A 22729-nucleotide genomic window follows, 5' to 3' on the forward strand; every position below is an offset into this window, starting at 1 on the left:
AATGCATGGCTATCAAATTCTAGATCTGTTGAGAATGGTATCACTTAGTTACATCATCTACAATTACAAATATGCAAGGCAAAATTGCTAGTATTTGTTGGTCTGATTCTCAAGCTGGCTTTATCTTGTTACCAAGTCCCTCCACACCAGTTTTACATGAAATATTATATAAAACAAGTCTTAGAAGTTTTGTTTTTTTTGCAAGTCTTGGTGAACTAAAAATAAAAACATTTGAGAAGTTTCATAAAATATATGAAACGAACACAAATTTAAGTCTTTTTATCGCATATTAAACTGCAACAATCTCCATATTGCAAAAATCCAGCAGTGGTTGCCATTTTTTCATGAGGTCATAATGAATTTCCTGTCCAGCACAACCAATTAAAAATGCTTCATGGGAATATTACTCTAGTCACATGCACAAAAATATTATGGTGGTGAAGTTACTGGTTATCAGGTGTGATTATGTGACTTAATTGTATGCCCTTGCCATGAAACTATATGTATTATATGATTTTGTCGGTTTGAACTCGCACTGATGTATTTCTTTTACAAAGATATTGAATCATTAGATAGGGGAGCTATTCAAATCGCATTTCGTCTTTGTTCCGTCAGTCAATTCATCTGTCTGTCTGTTAACAGTTTTTGTTACTGCTATTTCTCAGAAAGTACTGAAGGGATCTGTCTCAAATTTCACATGCATGTGCCCCTAGAGTCCTAGTTATGCATATTGCATTTTGGGACCGATCAGTGAACAAGATGGCCGACAGGCCGCCATCTTGGATTTTGATACTTGAAGTTTAATAGTTACATCTATTTCTCAGAAAATACTGAAGCAATCTGTCTCAAATTTCATATTTAGATTCCCATGGGATCTTAATTGTGCATATTGCATTTTGAAATCAATTGATCAACAAGATGGACAACAGGTAGCCATCTTGGATTTTGCTAATTGAAGTTTGTTACTGCGATATATCTCAGAAAGTAATGAAAAGATCTTTTTCAAACTTTGTATGTAGTTTGTAGTAAAAGTTTAAAAACCAGAGAAAAGATCTGTCTTTCCATTGTCAGACGTAGATCATTGTTTGGTGGGCCCCAAGATCCCTCTGGGATCTCTTAATTTGATTTCAAATCCTTCCATGATTTCTTTCTAATCAAAATAAAGATCTCTCAAAGGATTTGTTCAACTCACTGTAAACATTACCCTGGCCTTAGATTGCCTGTACACACATAACATTACCCCGGCTTAGATTGTTTGTACACAAATAACATTACCCTGGCCTTAGATTGTCTGTACACAAATAACATTACCCTGGCCTTAGATTGTCTGTACACAAATGACATTACCTCGGCCTTAGATTGTCTATACACAAATAACATAACCCTGGCCTTAGATTGTCTGTACAAAAAAAAAACATTACCTTGGCCTAAGATTGTCTGTACACACATAACTTTACCCTAGCCTTAGATTGTCTGTACAAAAAAAACGCATTACCTTGGCCTTAGATTGTCTGTACACACATAACATTACCCTAGCCTTAGATTGTCTGTACAAAAAAAAACATAACCTTGGCCTTAGATTGTCTGTACACAAATGACATTACCTTGGCCTTAGATTGTCTATACACAAATAACATAACCCTGGCCTAAGATTGTCTGTACAAAAAAACCCATTACCTTGGCCTTAGATTGTCTGTACACACATAACATTACCCTAGCCTTAGATTGTCTGTACAAAAAAAAACATAACCTTGGCCTTAGATTGTCTGTACACAAATGACATTACCTTGGCCTTAGATTGTCTATACACAAATAACATAACCCTGGCCTAAGATTGTCTGTACAAAAAAACCCATTACCTTGGCCTTAGATTGTCTGTACACACATAACATTACCCTAGCCTTAGATTGTCTGTACAAAAAAAACGCATTACCTTGGCCTTAGATTGTCTGTACACACATAACATTACCCTAGCCTTAGATTGTCTGTACAAAAAAAACGCATTACCTTTGCCTTAGATTGTCTGTACACAAATAACATAACCCTGGCCTTAGATTGTCTGTACAAAAAAAATAACTTGCTTAGATTCTGTACACATAAAAAAATTAACCTGGCCTTAGAGATTGCCTGTACACATATAACATTACCCTGGCCTGAGATTGCCTGTAAACAAATAACATTACTCTGGCCTTAGATTGCCTGTACACAAATAACATTACTCTGGCCTTAAATTGCCTGTACACAAATAACATTACCCTGTCCTTAGATTGTCTGTAAACAAACAACATTATCCAGGCCTTAGATTGCCTGTACACAAATAACATTACCCTGGCCTTAGATTGTCTGTACACAAATAACGTTACTCTGGCCTTAGATTGTCTGTACACAAATAACATTACCCTGACCTTAGATTGTCTGTACACAAATAACGTTACCCCGGCCTAAGATTGTCTGTACACAAATAACATTACCCTGGCCTTAGATTGTCTGTACACAAATAACATTACCCTGGTCTTAGATTGCCTGTGCACAAATAACATTACCATGGCCTTAGATTGTCTGTAAACAAATAACATTACCCTGGCCTTAGATTGCCTGTACACAAATAACATTACCCTGGTCATAGAATGTCTGTAAACAAATAACATTACCCAGGCCTTAGATTGTCTGTACACAAATAACATTACCTTGGTCATAGATTGCCTGTACACAAATAACATTACCCTGTCCTTAGATTGTCTGTAAACAAACAACATTATCCTGGCCTTAGATTGCCTGTAAACAAATAACATTACCCTGGTGATAGATTGCCTGTACACAAATAACTTTACCCTGGCCTTAGATTGTCTGTAAACAAATAACATTATCCTGGCCTTAGATTGCCTGTACACAAATAACATTATACTGGCCTTAGATTGCCTGTTAACAAATAACATTACCCTGGCCTTAGATTGTCTGTACACAAATAACATTACCCTGGCCTTAGATTGCCTGTACACAAATAACATTACTCTGGCCTTAGATTGTCTGTACACAAATAACATTACCCTGGCCTTAGATTGTCTGTACACAAATAACATTATCCTGGCCTTAGATTGCCTGTACACAAATAACATTACCCTGGCCTTAGATTGCCTGTAAATGTCTATACACATAACATTTTGGAGATTTTGTGATTCAGAAATTTAAGTTCATTTTAAAATTATCAAGCAAAATTCATATAAAATTCACACCAACATATTAAATTGTTCACACCAAACTCTCACTAAATATGTTCCATTGTTTATTTAAATCTGGGAAATATAATTGTTCATTCAAAACTTGCACTAAACATGCTAAATCGTTCCTTCAAAATTCTCACTAAACATGCTAAATCGTTCCTACAAAACTTACAAAACTCACACTGAACTTGCTTAATCATTCATGCAAAACACACACTGAGCATTCTAAATCATTGATGCAAAATTTCCACATAACATGATTAATCATCCATGTAAACTCACAAACAAAGGTTCCAAATACACCTTTTTACAAATGCAAATGCTCACTGAAGAACACAAATCCCGATGAGATTCCATTCTACAGATTCCTTCTGACACTAGTTCTGTCTAGCACAGCTACCAGCAGTTGGTATGTAGTTATAGATATTTTCTGCTCTGTGCCATCTGACTACTTGGTAAAAGTATTTTATTGGTCCAGACCAAATTTCTTTACTGTATTATATTCCATTATGTACAAATACTCCATAACTTTGCCGATTTCCAACAGACTTTGAGATTAACAAAATTCAATTGAAATTTTACAAATTCTATCATTGTTTTGGTTTCTTTTAATTTTCTGAAGTAAAAATGCTATAGGAAAGAAATATCTTAAAACCTTTTTAAAAATGCATTGTACTGATAAATGACATGTCTGACAAATACAGAGACTTAACAGCATATTCCATTTAGCAAAATTTTCTGCTTGTCCCAACTTGGAACAGACTCACTAAATGAAACACAATATGATAAACCAATCACATTTGAGGCATGGGTTATCCAATATGGCGGCTATCAACATCAACTTGCTGTTATATCCAAACCTGTATTTTGTCTTCATGATACACAGTTACCTGCTCTTGTCACCTGATATGCTGAGATTATTACATGACCATTTTGATATCACACCCCTTATCAGCCCAGAGGGATATCACCCAGGCCAATATCAACATGTGGGATTTAGGTATTTGCTGCTTAAATTACAAAACGAGTGATATCAGTAGTTAACATGATAATGCTTGTGATATCATTTGCTTGCAAGAATTTGAATGGAATCTAAATTTAGGAGGAAATGGTATACTTAACTCTGCATAACAAAAAGAACAAAACAAAAAAACAAAGAAACATAAAAACTAAACAATAAACAAACTCTTGATAGATTAAAATGTCATTAGTTGGTATTATTATGATTCTAACCACATATTCCTTTACATAGAAATTTACCTTAGTTTAGCATATCAATGCAGTAATTGTTTGGGTAAAAATGTTTTATTGTATATTGTAATAATTACTTCACTTTCTTAAGGTATCAATTGATGAAGTAGTTTTTGGACAGCTGTAGAATTGTTAATGTTAAATAATATGTAGGAACACTTCCATGGAGTTTTATGATTATCCAGACCTTGTGTAGAAAATTCATGTGGAATTCTAACATAAAGCCAGGGGAAGTGATAGAACAATTTTTACTTGATGTTGAAACAATCCCAGTATTTGTTGCTGACACTTATAGAATATAAAGTGTGAAAAATTGAACACTTTATAGCGTGGAGGACAGTTGAAAGGCGATGACTGTACAAGTTAGGTGTGTATGTACATGTTGGGCTGGTAGAAATGGTGGCAATAGATATATGTAATTGACTTCACCCAAATAAAATCCATACACATGTTACACAGCGTTTTCATTATCTGAGCATTCTAAGTCTTTCTAAATGGGATTTGGGTCCAGTAAATGTATAAAGTTAAGTAGTGACAGCCATGTAGCAGTGTGGGCTGTCTGTATACCACTGTGTGTGTGTATATACACCAAGGTGTAGTACACTCTGTATATATTTATATATTCTGGGTCATTACTCCAACCATAAATTATCCAATAGCTTTCTAAAAATAGCGCTCAAATGAGTCATCCTGCTATATTGGGTTACAAGGCTAAGAGCTGAGCAGTATATACACACATGATCACTGCTTCCTCCTCAGAATACAATAGGCAGTTGTCTCCCTTATACAGTAGATAATCTAATTAATCCATCCTCATGTAATATACTCTTGTCATATGGTCTAAGGATATACTAGTGTCTTATCGCATGGTGAGGCGATATACTAGTGTCTTGTCTTATGGTGAGGCGATGTACTAGTGTCTTGTCTTATGGTGAGGCTATGTACTGGTGTCTTATCTCATGGTGAGGCGATGTACTAGTGTCTTGTCTTATGGTGAGGCTTTTTGCTAGGTTATCTCATGGTGAGGTGGTGTCTTGCCTTATGGTGAGGTGGTGTCGTCTTACGGTGAGGTGGTGTCTTGTCTTACAGTGAGGTGGTGTCTTGTCTTGTGTTGAGGTGGTGTCTTTTCTTATAGTGAGATGGTGTCTTTTTCTTATGTTGAGGTGGTGTCTTGTGCTATGGTGAAGTGGTGTCTTTTCTTATAATGAGGTGGTGTCTTATCTTATAGTAAGGTGGTGTCTTGTCTTAAAGTGAGGTGGTTTCTTGTCTTATAGTGAGATGGTTTCTTGTCCTAAAGTGAGGTGGTGTCTTGTCTTGTGTTGAGGGTGTGTCTTTTCTTATAGTGAGATGGTGTCTTTTCTTATGTTGAGGTGGTGTCTTGTGCTATAGTGAGGTGGTGTACTGGTGTTTTGAAGAAATAGATGAAGACTTAAATATATGACTTATATTGTAATAAATCTGCTGCTTAATGGACCATTTTTTTTCTTCAGTTTTTTAGACCGTGTACATATAGTAAAGCAATCCGATTACACGCCAACTGAACAGGTAAGATTATTTAGCACAATAACTTAATACATATCTGTGTTTACCTATCCTGTTTCACTTACAAAGGACTACTGCCTATCACAGAATTCACTGTTTCCAATATAGAAAATAACAGTAGATTATCCTCAGGATATGTAAATTAAGTGCCATGTGAATTGTCAATCACTATAATGTTTAGCCAATCACTGTCTCATAACATACCGTATTTTCCCTATTAAGAGCGCCTCCTCTAATAAGGGCGCCCCCACGTTTTTTGCTGAAAAAATCAACTAATTTCATACAATTTTTGTGCCAGATTGTGACGATTTGTCTTTGCAAACGCTAAAAAATACTGATTCACATCAATCTGATGCTTAACAGATATCCGATCAGTTTGTATAAGCACTAAATTTATTGCATTGGACAACTTAGGACATCTTTGCCAAGTGTTTACACATAGAAACAGCGAGAACGCCATGTTCAAAATAAAACGTGTCACTTGAATGCCCCACACACTTGTATGGATGAAGACTAGCTGGCAATAACATTTTAGCGATGTCTATACAGGTTTTATGAATACTTACTGTATATCTATGAGGTAAGGTTCCTAAATAACAGGAATGTTTCCATTTCTAAGCATTTTATTGTGTGCTCATGTCGGTAATTTCCATCTGCCACAAAACGAAAGTAGCGATCGAAATCACCGTCCGCCATTTTGTGTACGCATGGTAAACAAACAGGCTAGCATGAAATGCCAAAATTCCGTGAAACAGACATATTTAACCAATCTTTAATACTTCTGGTGCATATATTTCTTCATAATTATGTAATTTCAATACTTCCTTGACTTCAAAACGTAAGTTGGTTATAGTAAGTTTCAGAAAAATATGTAACTAAAAGAAAGATGACTATAGTCTGTTTCAGAAAAAAAAACCATCTAAAAATGGTCTCAAATAACGGCGCCCAATTGGCCATTTACACGCACCCGGCGCCCTCATTAGAAAAATTATGGTAAATGGGAAGATGACCATATACAAAGAATCATCAAGAATTCATTTCAGACAGTCCTTTTATACTGTATAGTACTCAACAGTAGTTTTAAGTGTTGTGATTTCCTTGCTGTGATACTTCTTGCATCTTGAAATATTGTGCAAGTTTCAATTTCAAACAGTAATATTCTTTCTATTTAATTCGTGGATATTTGACTTTGTGAAAATCAAAGTTTACCGCAAATATATAGAGAGAGAAAAAAATGAACACAAATAAAAGCAGCTATTAATTACCTGTCAAAAGAAGTTTTAAAAAGAAAGCAAGTTCTTTGTTTCTGTATGCATAGATTTTCAAGTCCTGGTTTTTGATGCTGTGAAACAGCATTCCTAGGTACGCTCGGAGAGCCTGTGCACATCAAAACAATGAAACCACTCCACGATGAAAATTAAAAGTTGTTTTATTCATTTCACATAATACTTGATGGTATGAAAAAATAAAACCCCAATATTAAAAACCACAGACATAGAATTTGTACATACGTATACACCATGGATGGAGTGTTTAAACTGTTCAGTTGGGACTCTATGATGTTTGTATTACTCCGAGAACACCGGTCTCCCGAAAATCACAAACAACGCCTTCTTCGCTGTCTTCCTCCGCGACAGACTTTCTGTGGATTTTGGATTGTGTATGGTTATTTAAATTTTTTACGTAATTCATGCTAATTATCGATTATTGTAATCAAATGTTATGAAGGTAACTGCAAAAGAAAGTTCTTATAACGCTTATAAAGTTTTTTGTGTTGGTTGTATTGACGAACTATATCTGAGATATTATTGCGCAGTAAAAGTTTATAGTTTTGAGAAATTTGACTGTTATAAGTAACCAAATAATGTACCCTTTACTTGACAAATGTATATGGCCATGTTTTATCATAACTCAAAATCGGCAAAGCAAAACTCACGATAAATGTTCTGCACGATAATATCTCGTCAACCAGTTACTGTTAGGCTTACGAAGACTTGCTAAAGTCTGATACATTACATGAGGTTATCTTGATGTTAACGGCTAGCGTTCTTGTGAATTTAAAATTATGAAATAATGTACCTTTTTGGCAAAAATATCTGGCCATGATTTATTAGTCAAAAGTCGTCAAAGCAACCCATGTTAGTTTTCTAAAAAGGAAACCAAAACATATCCAGAAATGGTAATATTTCTAATGTTATATTTTTCCGAAAATATTCTTCAGTGTTAAGTGGATATTAAGATACGAAAATGTTTACTTATTATTTTTTTGTCTTTGAAGAGACATTGATAATGATAATTTAGCAATACGCCGATTCCGGGATACAAGGAACTCTTCTGGGTAGGAGGTAGAAAACGTTGATTTGGTCATGTGACCGCGAAAAATTTAGGGCACTTTTTTCCGTCATGGCGGTGACACTTTTAGGCAGAGAATATCAATGTCCGGGTAAAGGTCATAGTCAGTAATACTTGCTTGATAACGGAACTAAGATAAACTGTTATGTTTTGTGTTTCTTATTTGTTATTGAGTTTTGGCAAATGCACCCTGGTAAGTTATACAATAAATGTGAGTTAGACGTCAGCTACTGTTGATTTTCAACTGCTAGGCGACAGCTCCATTTGATGCCGTAATTGTCATTTCCTTATTAAAGTGTACACGGAACGGAAAATTATATTTTGATATGTTATTCTGTCTGATCTCCTGACAAGAATGTTGAAAACTGCATCAAAATCGGCCGCTTCAGTACCGAGATACCGCCCTCTGAAGTGCTCGATTTTTACCTGTATAACGACTGCTAATCAGTGTATCGGCCGCTCACCCTGATTTGGGAAATAACAGGATGTGACGTCACGAGGACAACGGCAGTGTGAGCTGTATATGTTTGGTAGTGGGGTTATAGCACAAAGGTGGACATATATATATTCCTGAAATGGGGTTACGATAATTTGACAAATATATATACAGTTATGATGACGATTTGATCATATTATATTAGGAAATATTGCAACTGAAATAAGGCTAAAATACATATTTATAATCAGTCTAAAAGCATCACTTTGTGTACCTTGTGTAAACTTTTATACGTGCACGCCTCGGTACATTTTTACTAGAGATCTAATCTCTGTTTCAACAAATCACTAAATTATCAAACTTCATGAATATTCAATTTTCACTATGTAATCTTAAAAGAGACTAATTCGGAAAATGATGGTCATATAATTATCCATTTGAATATGTTTCTGTATAAATAAAAATTCACTGCTATGAATTTCAAGAATCAACATAACAAAAAAGAAAATGTGTTGAATGTATTTTATAGTTCAATACACGTAGCCATCATAGACATAAATTGGGGGTAAACAATAAAACAAAACTTGAGAGTTTGAATTTATAATATAAAATCCATTTATAGCTATAACGTGTTTCTCTTCTCTTTTAATCTATGTCGACATGTGTTATTTAAACAATCTTCAACAGTACATTTATTGATCATATAGATTATTATTTTTGGTATCATAATAATGATCGATATTGACCAAAATTCACAAAGAAATGGACATCTGAAATCTATTAACTATCAGATGTATCAAAATTCTGACATTGTGCATTATATTTGCATTAATCTTTCTCTATATGTCATTTGTAAATAATTTTGCAGTTTTTGTTATAAAAATACATATACATGTAACCAGAAACATTTATTATGTACAAATGTATGCATGGGTGTTTCTGAAGTATATACATGTAGTGCTTGACACACTTGTTATATGTTACGTATATTTTACTTTTATTTTTAAACCAAAAATTTATAAGTGTTTACAAATATGACATTATACAACAATAACATGATGGCTTATCGCTAACTTACCTGTGAACTGATATTTTGACACGTGACGTGTGCTAATCAACTAAGCGTGGCAGGTCACTAACACCTTTCTTACGTAATCCCCTCATTAGCCAGGGTTGATCACGCGCTTTAGTTACTGCAGTATACAGGTATAGAGATTAACGCGGCACGACATTGAAAGTATTCTGATTTCGAAACTTGATATCTGATATTTGGAAAAGACATAGACATCATCTACGTAAAACTCTTCACTATCACATCTTCAGTTCGTCTGACCCGTGCTTGACTTATTGTTCTAGTAAAGACACTAATGAATGAATTTGAGCGAAATATCAACAAGTCGTCAGATTTACCGTATTACGTGTATATGAAAGCTGAATGTATTTCGTCAAAAAACAATTAGATCGGAAACTATCACTCCATCTAAATTCTGAATATGTGTTACGGTTTTCAAAACTTAGTATATAGAATTAAATCCACCAACATATTTACTGGTAATTAAACAATGGTATTGAATGTGTATTAAGTCACACGATCGATTTCAGACAAAACACAATTAGTAGCTAGATGCATTTGCACATATGCAAAAAAAATCTGTTTAGAATCATACCTTAAGTCGTATGGGCAGGTTTTATGAAAAAGTCGGAATTTTGTAAAGTGTGTTCAAGGATTTGTTTGACCAGTTGACATTAGACGACCCGAGTTGGGTTTTGGGTAACATAATCAAGAACATATACGTCCTTGATATAATATTCATGTATATGTGGTCCCAAACCCCGCGGATATACAACGTACATGGATTATTATGTACATTTTATTGTGTATAATTATGCAGTAATCGCGCAGAGATGTTCATTTATCTACGACAGGTACATCAATATATGTATGGTATAAATCCCTATTTCCATGCATATTCCAAACTCATATCTGTGATTGAGGATAATATTAAATAGGTATCGGACATGTACACAGGTACTTGTGTCTTCAAAATCGATTTTTACAAACGAATGGTTCACATTAGATGGCAGACACCGAATATCGCCACTCTAACTTATGCGAGTAGAGTCGATTCTGTTGTCCTCGTGACGTCACAGGTCAGGGGTCCTGAATCGGGGTCAGTGGCTTGGGGCTTCAGGTGTGTTCTAGAGAAACGGCGCATTATCTCTAATACCGTAATCGCTTTGAAACTCGTACTTTCGGCATTCTAAATTTTATCCAATGACGCTTTTATCAAGCCTTATATACCAAACCATTCCGTGTACACTTTAAGTGTTCAAATTTAACTTTGGTGCATATTTGGATTAAATTTAATACAATTTGTTCTGATAATTAATGTTAAATGTTCTGTCATGATATGTAATTTTCCACCCGTGTACAATCATTACATATGCCGCCATTTTGTTTCAAATGTGCCCTAAATTAAGTCACGTGGTGATGAAAGTCACATGACTAAACTGACTGAATGTTGTATCCCGGAATCGGCGTATTAATAAAGAATTATAAAAAAATGATACTCAGATTCTGAACAGTTTCATTGGTGTTGAAATCGTTATTTCAAAATAATTTAGAAATAAAATTTATTACAGTTATTTCAGGATAATAAGTTATTCAACTTATTGTTCTTGAAAAACTTAAAATATCATAAAATAAATATGATATATCGTTAATATTTTTTTTATTAAACTCCGAAATTCAACACTGCACACTTATGTAGAGTTTACTTAATTCAATATTTAAATGCAAAACCAATTTCTTTATTCCTTTGTTTGAGTCCTTCATTCACAGCATCTATGAGTGGCCTTGGCACTTTGATTTTTTGCTCATTTTAATCCTATTTGTTTTAATTAAATAGCTTAATGAATTATGGAATTAGCTCATGAATCCTATGAAATTGTAGTTCATTTTGTCTTTATGTCACCAGAATACTTAATAAGATCAAACATTAAAATTATACTTTACTTTACCATTTTAGAATTGGAAGTATTTATAGATGATAGTTATCAGTCGAACCAGTGGGCTGTTTGATTTCACTGATGAGATTGGCACAAGAATCCATGCTTGATTTTCTGTTGTTCATCATAATTCATTACATATTTTTTTCTTTTCTTTCCAGGATATATTACGATGTCGAGTTTTAACATCAGGAATCTTTGAAACCAAATTTATAGTTGATAAAGTGAATTTTCAGTAAGTATTCTTTTATTCGTTTGTCGTGTTTTTGCATGTATAGTGCGCAAAAACATTTTTTAGTTGTATTTTGGAGAGAGAAAAATGAATAAAAAAATCTTAATTTTTGCATCTTCTTCCGAAAAGTTTTGTATAGTCTCCAAACACCTTGAAGCAACAAAATCAAAAGGTTATATTGTTGGTAGTGCTTAGAACAACCTTCTGGTCATTAAAATTAACTGGTATCATTATTAACTTGAAAGAATATGTTACTTTGGTATATCAAAATACCATTTGAAAAATAAATTAATAAGCATTTCCTTAAAACCCACAAAAAGGTTAAAAATGTAATGTGACTTATGAATAAAGCACAAGTTCATTAGCATCAACCTTTTGTTTGGTAAATTTAAAAGTTGTTGGCTACTCATCTTACATTTGTCACTTTGCTGCCATGATATTTGAGGGAGGCCATATCAACCCCATACCACCTCATCACACCATGTTGCAATTGAATATTTCATATCATGTTAAGGCATCTTACATATATTTGTAGTTTTAATATATATCTTCTATGGATCCTGTCCCAATACAAATGTATCCCTGTCTTCCTGCAGTATGTTTGATGTGGGTGGCCAGAGAGATGAGAGGCGGAAATGGATCCAGTGTTTTAATGACGTGACGGCCATCATCTTTGTGACAGCGTGTAGTAGCTATAATCTTGTACTTCGGGAAGATCCCAGCCAAAATCGACTCAAAGAGTCCCTTGCACTTTTCCTAAGTATTTGGAACAACAGGTGAGTTGAATAGTGTCATTGTTTGTTGTTTCTCTTTGAGGAAATGTAAGTCATTGAACAAAGATGTTTTACTTCTTGTTCTCATTGTTACCTGAAATGAATAAAAGTTATTTCTTTATTATTTTATCTTTATGTTACCCCATTTAGTTACATACTGATTTATTTGCCCGTATTGAAAGGTACTGATGGGTATTTTATGGATTTGTGTTAGAATTGGTGCTTTTTTCAGAAATAAATGAACTTTTCTCACAAATAAATGGCAATCACAACTGGTTTAATACAAATAGTCATGTAACTAAATCCTCAATACTCTGGGGGTTACTATCACTGTCATTATATCTACCCCTGGACACGTCATAGTAACACTGAAGACATTTCAGGAGGGAAAAAGCTTACCTATCACATTCCTGTAGATACTTTATTTGAGGGTTAAGATACTTTATTTGAGGGTTACAAAGATCAATACCCACTTGAAAACAATACAGTTCATATTCTTTGATTTTTATGACTGACCTGTCATATCTGTTGTCTCTACTGTTCAGTTTTACTATATGATATAATCCAGAGGTAGATATCACGACAGTGATAGCAACCCCTGGAGTGTAACCCCTGGAGTGTCAAGAATGATGTAACTACAGATCATGAAATGGTGAAATAAAGTTGAGCTGTGATGGTAGATTTGCTTTCCAGCTTTGTTTTCCAATAATTTTGTTTATATTTCTTACTAATGTCCTGTAACTATAATCTAATTCTATTTCTGATTTGTTTCTCCACAGATGGCTACGAACTATCTCCGTAATTCTATTTTTAAACAAGCAAGACTTACTAGCAGAGAAGGTGAAAGCAGGGAAATCAAAGATAGAAGAATATTTTCCCGACTATAGACGCTACCAAATACCTTCAGATAGTACGTATCGCTTATTTTTATACTGAATGGATATTTATCTCACTTTCATATCTAGATTCCTCCTGGTTAATCATTTCATTCTCATCATGAATACAGTAAGTTGACTTCGAGACTTATCTTAAGTCAGTCATCTGCATGCTTTTCTTGTTTCCAAATGATAAAGAGCAAGGGATGAAAGGAGAAAATGTTGAGAGAAAAAAATATATGAAATTTAGAAGTTCTTTATATGAATGTAGTTAGCTGTCTCTTTTTGAGGTTACAGAAGTCTTTCTTTTGATGAGTTAGCTTCAATGAGTTAACTTCAACCTTTAGTCGAGTACAAATAACACTGTTAACCTTAAAGCTAATTTTAAGTTTTAAGAGAGAAAGTATAAAATATGCTCAAAATCATGTAAAGGATTGATTTACACATAATTAGTGAATGATTGTTGTTGGTACCAAGATTATGATAATTTGAGTATCTTACACAAGTTCAATAATGATTTTAATCAAATTAGTTTAATAAGAATTCGCCTTTTACAGGAGTAGGTGCCAGGGTAAGGTCAATATGACTGATATACAGTCAACCTTCTTTCTTTCGCGGGTACTAAATTTCACGATTTTCTTTTTCAAAACAAGTTTGCAAGGATATCAATTTTCAAAATTTCATAGAAACTTGCAGCAATTTAAAGATGCTCCACCGTCGACAGAGTATAAATGATATTCATCATTTGAACAATAATTGGTATTTTATCGTGTATATATATGTATAATTAACACAAAAAATTATATAAGATAATTTATTTTGCCTTTGGTGCATGCACAATCATTACTCCATTCCATATAGGATAGAGTGCAACAGATTTTTTTCGGGATGCAATTAAATATTTTTTATATTTTTAACTTGAAGTAAAATTAGAAGATCAAACTTTTCAATTGTGGTAATGATGTAAATTAAGTTACTTTTGTAACTGAATAAAAATACTAAATCGTCTGCTGCTGTTTTTGATAGTGAAAAATACCATTTGTCAGCTGTAGAGCATCTTTAAGTGATGTAAATATATATTTTGGAAGAGAACTTTCCCAAATTTACTTGGATCCTGAAATGAAACTGCATAGGAGAGAAAGTTGGTTTACAGTGCATAAGCTAATTGATGTTACTGTTTACACCTTCCACTAATTCTATGTTTGTTTACAGTTGTTGTAGGGCCAGATGATGATCCAGAGGTGTTCAGGGCCAAGTACTTCATCAGAGATGAATTTTTGGTAAGATTTCAATTGAAAGACATAATATTTAATCTAATAAATAAAGGAAAAACAAATTAATCTGGCTTTCTGACAAGCTTTGCTAATTTGAGAAAAGTTCTAATTGATGTTGAGTTTATCAAAAATAAATTTAAGAGTAATACTCCTTTGTGGATATTCAAAAGTTTTATCAATTTTCAAAACATTACAGATTTTGATGGAAATGTCCTTTTATACTTTCCAAGAGAATAAGGATTAAACTAGGTTCTGCACTTCTGGTATAGAATAATGATGGGTATTGAAACAATAAGAAATGAAAGATTGTCTTCATAACACTTCACGTCTAATACTGTTTCTTTATTGTCCTCAGAAAATCAGCACAGCGAGTGGAGACCGTCGCCACTATTGTTACCCTCATTTTACTTGTGCTGTAGATACAGAAAACATTCGACGGGTCTTCAACGATTGTCGGGACATCATCCAAAGGATGCATCTGCGTCAATACGAATTACTGTGATGTTTGGACACTTCCCCGCAACCCAGGGGGTCGGGGTCATGTGACAAAAGCGTGATGCATTAGTTGGCTTAAAACATACTGTGTGAACAAGGTGGAGCGCATTACACGCATATTCAACTGGGCACGCATCATGGTGATATGGCAGCCAGTGAACTGGCAGTTGTATGTATGTGTGTGACTGCCTGCGTGCAAGCCTGGCAAAGCAAGTGCTTTGGGGTGTTTGGTGCAGGAGATTGGCCAAGCATCGTCCTGACGGAGATCACTAGACTAATATTGGGAGGATCCCTTCTAGACAACAAAGGCATGGGACAGTGTCTCTATAAACACAGATATGTGAGAGTGCTCTGGAGAGTGAATGGCGTATAAATGTGGCATGCATGTAAAGTAAGATGCAAGCAAGATTAAGGATGGACTATATATGCTCTTTGTGAATGAAAGTGGAAAAAAACATTTTGAATACAGAGTAAAATGTGTGCATTTCACTATTAAGCAGAGAATGCTCTGTATTTTAGATTTCAAATGCAAAACTGTAACGTCCCAAGGATTACGATGTTGATTTGGATTTTCTATGGTGTACCATTATAATTTTTATCCCAGTTTGTATCACAGCATTTGACAGGATTTGGGATAGTGTTGCAAATGCATTTGGTAACCAAATCATGTGAATTAGGATGTCCTCCAACTTGTGTACTAGTATGCCACACACTTCTTACTCGAAGCTTTCTCAGTTTAGTGCCCTATATGTCTGATGTGGATTTCATTATCCGCAGTACTCTAATGCATGTCTCAAACAATCTGTTTTAGTTGCCTCTTGTCTGTCGTCATGACAAAATCAAATGGGGAATTTCGTATCCCTGATTAAGAGGCAAACTATACAGTTTCAAGTTGTCAACACCAGACACAAATGCATTTTCCAATTTTTATTCAAATTCTCCAATCAGCATAGTCAAATGTTGTTGATGTCCTATTTGCAAAGCCATATTAACAAGATACATTGTAATGTCTATTTAGATCATACAGCTTTAAACCTGTACGACAGAGAACTTGGGTGACTGTTAAGGCCATATTGGCCTCTTGTTGATAACAAAGGTATATTTTAAGGGAAGTAGAAAGTCCTGGTGGCCTGATGCAAAGGGTCTGGAATATTAATCCATCTGGTATCCAGGGGATATATTTACAGTGGTGGTCAGTAGATATTGTCTGTGATATGCAGAGTGTAAAACAGATCTTCCAGCTCTGGGCAGTCGGGTGCAACAGGAACCACGTTTTACATCACTCGATTTTAAGGCGATTTTAAAATAGTTATAAGTGAGAATTTTTTTGTGCTGATATTTTGATAATGTTGTGTTGTTGGCACATCATTTTGTAAAGCACAGCAGTGGAGATGCAATCATATCTTAACATCAATATTGGTAATTGAACATGTTCAGTTTTTTCCATAAAAGTGACATTCTTTGTGTCAATGTTCTAGTTTTACTAAATGTTTCAACTTGCATGCACTGTGATGATTCTCCACGAAAATCAGATGATTTCAGTCCCTCACTGTGAATTGAGTCATCAGAGAAGACTAGTTTCTGCCCTTCATTGTTTATCAGACACTCAAAGATGGGTTTCCACTCATGACCATACCTAGAACATACTGAAGAATTTGGGAGACCCAGACCATGCATCAGACTGTGAAACTGGTTTCCACCCCAGACCATGCATCAGACTGTGAGACAAATTTCCACCCCAGACCATGCATCAGACTGTGAGACTAATTTCCACCCCAGACCATGCATCAGACTGCGAGACTGGTTTCCACCCCAGACCATGTATCAGACTGTGAGACTGGTTTCCACCCCAGACCATGTATCAGACTACGAGACTAGTTTCCACTCCAGACCATGCATCAGACGTGAGACTAATTTCCACCCCAGACTATGTATGAGACTGGGAGACTGGTTTCCACACCAGACCATTTTTCAGACTGGGAGACTGGTTTCCACACCAGACCATGTATCAGATTGCGAGAGTGGTTTCCACCCCAGACCATGTATCGGACTGCAAGACTGGTTTCCACCCCAGACCATGTATCAGACTGTGAGACTGGTTTCCACCCCAGACCATGTATCAGACTACGAGACTAGTTTCCACTCCAGACCATGCATCAGACGTGAGACTAATTTCCACCCCAGACTATGTATGAGACTGGGAGACTGGTTTTCACACCAGACCATGTATCAGATTGCGAGAGTGGTTTCCACCCCAGACCATGTATCGGACTGCAAGACTGGTTTCCACCCCAGACCATGTATCAGACTACGAGACTAGTTTCCACTCCAGACCATGCATCAGACGCGAGACTGATTTCCACCCCAGATCTAGACTATGTATGAGACTGGGAGACTGGTTTCCACACCAGACCATTTTTCAGACTGGGAGACTGGTTTCCACACCAGACCATGTATCAGATTGCGAGAGTGGTTTCCACACCAGACCATGTATCAGACTGCAAGACTGGTTTCTACCCCAGACCATGCATCAGACTGTGAGACTAATTTCCACTCCAGACCATGCATCAGACTGCGGGACTAGTTTCCACCCCAGACCATGTATCAGACTGCGAGACTGGTTTCCACCGTTGACTGTCATTGTGGCTTGTTATTGTGTTATCCATGTATGCATGTAAACCATTAATATATTTACTCCAAATCCTAGTGGAATCTCAATACTGGTGTAGAGGTTTCTCATCCTAAACATGTAATATGCTGTTATAGGATCAGCAACTTTTTTGTTTGTTAAGTTCGATTAAATGTACAGTCAATGGGATCAGGAAACAGTTTCCATGGTGAGTCCACACCTACCACTAGAAATGGTTGTTAGATAGGACTGGGGTTGTTTGTGCGTGATCAAAAGCTTGTAGGAAATTTTGGCTTCTGTTTTTAGGATGTCAAGCAAATAAACAGTTATGCTATGGTGTCTTGCTGAAGGACACTTGAGCATTGTCCAATGTTTTATGGTAAGATCTGTGGACGTAGTGGTTTTTACTGGTAACATCAAGGTACATGGTCTCATAGATTTATAAGATTTTCAGGTATAACACTCGTACTACTCTATCATAAGGAAACGGTTAAGGTCAGAAAGTCTATTGTGAATCACTTGGTTTGAAATGCAATTATTTATTTTTGACAGTATGATTTCCAAAGATAATAATGTACAAATTTTGAATGATGAAAAGTATACAATGCAATGTATCCTTTTACATATGCTGCAGAGAGTGGTGAAAAAGCTTGGATTTCACATGATGCATTCACTTGAAAACATATCTCAATAAAAATGTGATTCATTGTAGTTTGTTGAACTTCTAGCACCCAATGACTTTAGGGAAAACAACACAAAATCACAACTCCACATGAATTTGAATTTCTCTCTATTTCATGATAATGTTTGTAGTTCAGTGTAAGAACAATAAATTTGATGTTATGAAGACAAATCATTTTATATGTATGTTTTTTTTTGTGTGGATAACTAGGGACCATAAAAGAATCCCGTGTAATTCTACTAGATAATGAGGGAACGATAAGTGGAGATGGTATTTTTTAGGTCAACCAACATTTAGTCATGTTCTGTCAGTCATTGTGCGCTCTGTATATATTAACTTTGACATCTTTTTAACTATTCCAATTTTAACGTGGGATTTCTACCTGAAACTTTCCTGATATCGTCCATCAATGGTTCAGACTGCATGCTGCTTCATCATGATAGGAACTTTTTACCTGGCAATTGAATATGAGACATAATCATACCACAGTTTTGTGTTGATCAACTTGTACTAGTATAGTTTAGTTGGCTAGGAGTTACCCTTGTTTGGATGCTGACCATGTTCAAATAGGTTTATAGGCTTGTTTGAAATCAAATATTTCTGCTAAAAGTAACATCACAATTGAAACCTTTCTGAAATGGTTCTACATATATATATATAATCCTGTGCATTTCTTCAGCTGTAGCCATCCCTTCCCAGTATCCACTCTTGGAACTTAGAATTTAGCACGTTATAGCTATTTTATGTTGTTGATTTCATTATTTTGTTTTCGTTATTATTACTTTTTTTCTGGCATTTTACCATATACTGGTATCATCATTATACTATTTTAAAGTAATTGGTTATTTGGAAGTGAACAAAACTTCTTCAATGACCATCAGTTTCCACCCAGGAACATATTTAATGTACAGTACTAGACAAAACAGAGTGCAGATCACTCTAACAAAGGGGACATACTCGAATATTTAAGGTACAGTACTAGACAAAACAGAGTGCAGATCACTCTAACAAAGGGGACATACTCGAATAACAAGGTACAGTACTAGACAAAACAGAGTGCAGATCACTAACAAAGGGGACATACTCGAATAACAAGGTACAGTACTAGACAAAACAGAGTGCAGATCACTCTAACAAAGGGGACACTACTCGAATAACAAGGTACAGTACTAGACAAAACAGAGTGCAGATCACTCTAACAAAGGGACATACTCGAATAACAAGGTACAGTACTAGACAAAACAGAGTGCAGATCACTCTAACAAAGGGGACATACTCGAATACAAGGTACAGTACTAGACAAAACTCTAACAAAGGGGACATACTCGAATAACAAGGTACAGTACTAGACAAAACAGAGTGCAGATCACTCTAACAAAGGGGACATACTCGAATAACAAGGTACTACTAGACAAAACAGAGTGCAGATCACTCTAACAAAGGGGACATAGTAACAAAACAGTGCAGACTAAAAACAAGTACAGTATCAGTGCAGATCACTAACAAAGGGGACATACTCGAATAACAAGGTACAGTACTAGACAAAACAGAGTGCAGATCACTCTAACAAAGGGGACATACTCGAATAACAAGGTACAGTACTAGACAAAACAGAGTGCAGATCACTCTAACAAAGGGGACATACTCGAATAACAAGGTACAGTACTAGACAAAACAGAGTGCAGATCACTCTAACAAAGGGGACATACTCGAATAACAAGGTACAGTACTAGACAAAACAGAGTGCAGATCACTCTAACAAAGGGGACATACTCGAATAACAAGGTACAGTACTAGACAAAACAGAGTGCAGATCACTAACAAAGGGGACATACTCGAATAACAAGGTACAGTACTAGACAAAACAGAGTGCAGAGTGCAGATCACTCTAACAAAAGGTCAGACATACTCGAATAACAAGGTACAGTACTAGACAAAACAGAGTGCAGATCACTCTAACAAAGGGGACATACTCGAATAACAAGGTACAGTACTAGACAAAACAGAGTGCAGATCACTCTAACAAAGGGGACATACTCGAATAACAAGGTACAGTACTAGACAAAACAGAGTGCAGATCACTCTAACAAAGGGGACATACTCGAATAACAAGGTACAGTACTAGACAAAACAGAGTGCAGATCACTCTAACAAAGGGGACATACTCGAATAACAAGGTACAGTACTAGACAAAACAGAGTGCAGATCACTCTAACAAAGGGGACATACTCGAATAACAAGGTACAGTGAAAATTCAATATGATATCTGATTGAGTAAAAACTTTAGAATGAAAACCTAAGCAAGACTAAATGACAAAATCTTAAGTGTATGTACCTGTTCTTTTTTCTGATGGGTGTGCTTTGGTGTAGAGCGGTGCCTTTCCAGGTTGAATATGGTATACAATTAATTCTGAAACTCTAGGTGCGATGTTACAATAAGATGTTGTTAGGATCATTTGTAAGTTTAAGCTCACCTGGTCCAAAGGACCTCTTGGATTTTGAGAGGTATGTTCTTAATATATTTTATTTATATTAAAGATACCAGACATTCTTCTAATGTTTTCACCTACAGTGTGTCAACTTAATGCAAGCCTTTTCAGCTTTGGCTGTAGTGTGGATACCTTATATGGACTCCCAAATTGGATTGGTTGATTTCAAACAGACTTGGTCTTATTTTATATTACATAATGTGTCTGTAATTATCTGGTGACTTCTACACACTACTGTTGTGTTTCTAGTGTAATATGATCCGGAGTGTCCATTGATTGTGCTGTGTAGATATTGCGATGTTAGACCAATGTCATCAGGAATTGACAGTGATAGCACTAAAGAATGGCAGCCTCCATTGGATTAGATTGCAGTAGATTATTCTTATAAAATTTGTCAACACATAGATTTTTGGATTTAGGGGATAAAACATTACTTCAGCTTGTGTACATTTCATATGAGATTTTGTGGATTTAGTCTTTCTAAGTTTTGATTTTTGCTCATATAGTGTAGCGAAAAGAAAAACTGCTGCAGACTCAGTTCTGAGCTTCTTTGAAATGGCAACATATTTCAGATCTTGTATATTGTGTTGAGCTAGGTCTGAGGAGCTGAAATCTGTCATCAGTAAACCTCTGATGATCCCTATTGTCATTATGTTATCATTTTAATTGTTATGAAATCCAAGATGTAACAAGAGATGGTTTTACAGTCGTGTCTGTAGAATATTGCTATTAACAGCTGGAAGACTTAATGGTGATGAATTTGTAACTGTTCGCACTTCACTTGTACAGTTGTGATGACTGTGTTGGCCCACAGGGCCTGTGTCAGTTGCTATATGAAGTGGAAACATTTTTAAATATTAGCTGTCCCCAGTTTTACTTGTACAGAAACATTTGCAATCTTTATTCAGACAAAAAAATCATGCACAAATATATTGAATCCATTGTAGCAGGTATCTTAAGACAGTGTGAGTGTAAAAACAAAACCATTGATTTCATTGAGACTGTAACCATGTTGCTGGCCTCTGCGGACTATCAGATGTGCTGGATAGTATCTGATAGGGTCACAGAAGGGCTGTATTTATTTGTTTGTTAATCGCACATCATCTGGCTGTACATCTTAGTTGAAATTTGAAACTTTGAATATGCTTGATTGCATTATCATGCCAGCAGATTTATAAATAAAAAATATGAAACTTAACAATGTGTGCTTTTCATTATTTACACGAAACACTTGATAAATAAACAGCTTAATACGGGAGTTTCGAGATCACAAAAAGACGTGGGTAAAGTGCATTTTACCGTTGATTAGTCCCACCTTTCAATGATTATGATGTCATAATCACCTGAAGGTGGGACTAATCGATGGTAAATTGTACATTACCCACATCATTTTGGGATCTCGAAACTCTCGTATTGAGACACATTCAGTGTTAGGTCTGATTTTCAACTTTATAGTAAAATGTGTCTTA

The 22729-nt window shown here is 35.4% G+C and overlaps 1 protein-coding gene and 1 long non-coding RNA gene across 2 annotated transcripts in view; both read left to right on the forward strand.

Moving 5' to 3' along the window:
- LOC138316000 (guanine nucleotide-binding protein G(s) subunit alpha-like) overlaps window positions 1-18945 on the forward strand; it is a 28778-nt gene extending 9833 nt beyond the window's left edge. Inside the window, exons 6-11 of the mRNA XM_069257467.1 lie at window positions 5963-6017; window positions 11973-12046; window positions 12640-12819; window positions 13596-13726; window positions 14904-14971; window positions 15321-18945. Of these exons, the coding sequence (XP_069113568.1) occupies window positions 5963-6017; window positions 11973-12046; window positions 12640-12819; window positions 13596-13726; window positions 14904-14971; window positions 15321-15467 (655 nt within the window). The 3' untranslated portion in view covers window positions 15468-18945. The remainder of the gene's footprint in view (window positions 1-5962; window positions 6018-11972; window positions 12047-12639; window positions 12820-13595; window positions 13727-14903; window positions 14972-15320) is intronic.
- Window positions 18946-20262: 1317 nt separating this feature from the next.
- Window positions 20263-22461, forward strand: LOC138316001 (uncharacterized). The gene is made up of 2 exons (XR_011207572.1): window positions 20263-20618; window positions 20693-22461. It is a non-coding gene; the product is annotated as an uncharacterized lncRNA (long non-coding RNA).
- Window positions 22462-22729: the final 268 nt, after the last annotated feature.

The sequence above is a fragment of the Argopecten irradians genome, chromosome 2, assembly GCF_041381155.1.
Source record: "Argopecten irradians isolate NY chromosome 2, Ai_NY, whole genome shotgun sequence".
In the NCBI taxonomy this organism is placed as follows: Eukaryota; Metazoa; Mollusca; class Bivalvia; order Pectinida; family Pectinidae; genus Argopecten; species Argopecten irradians.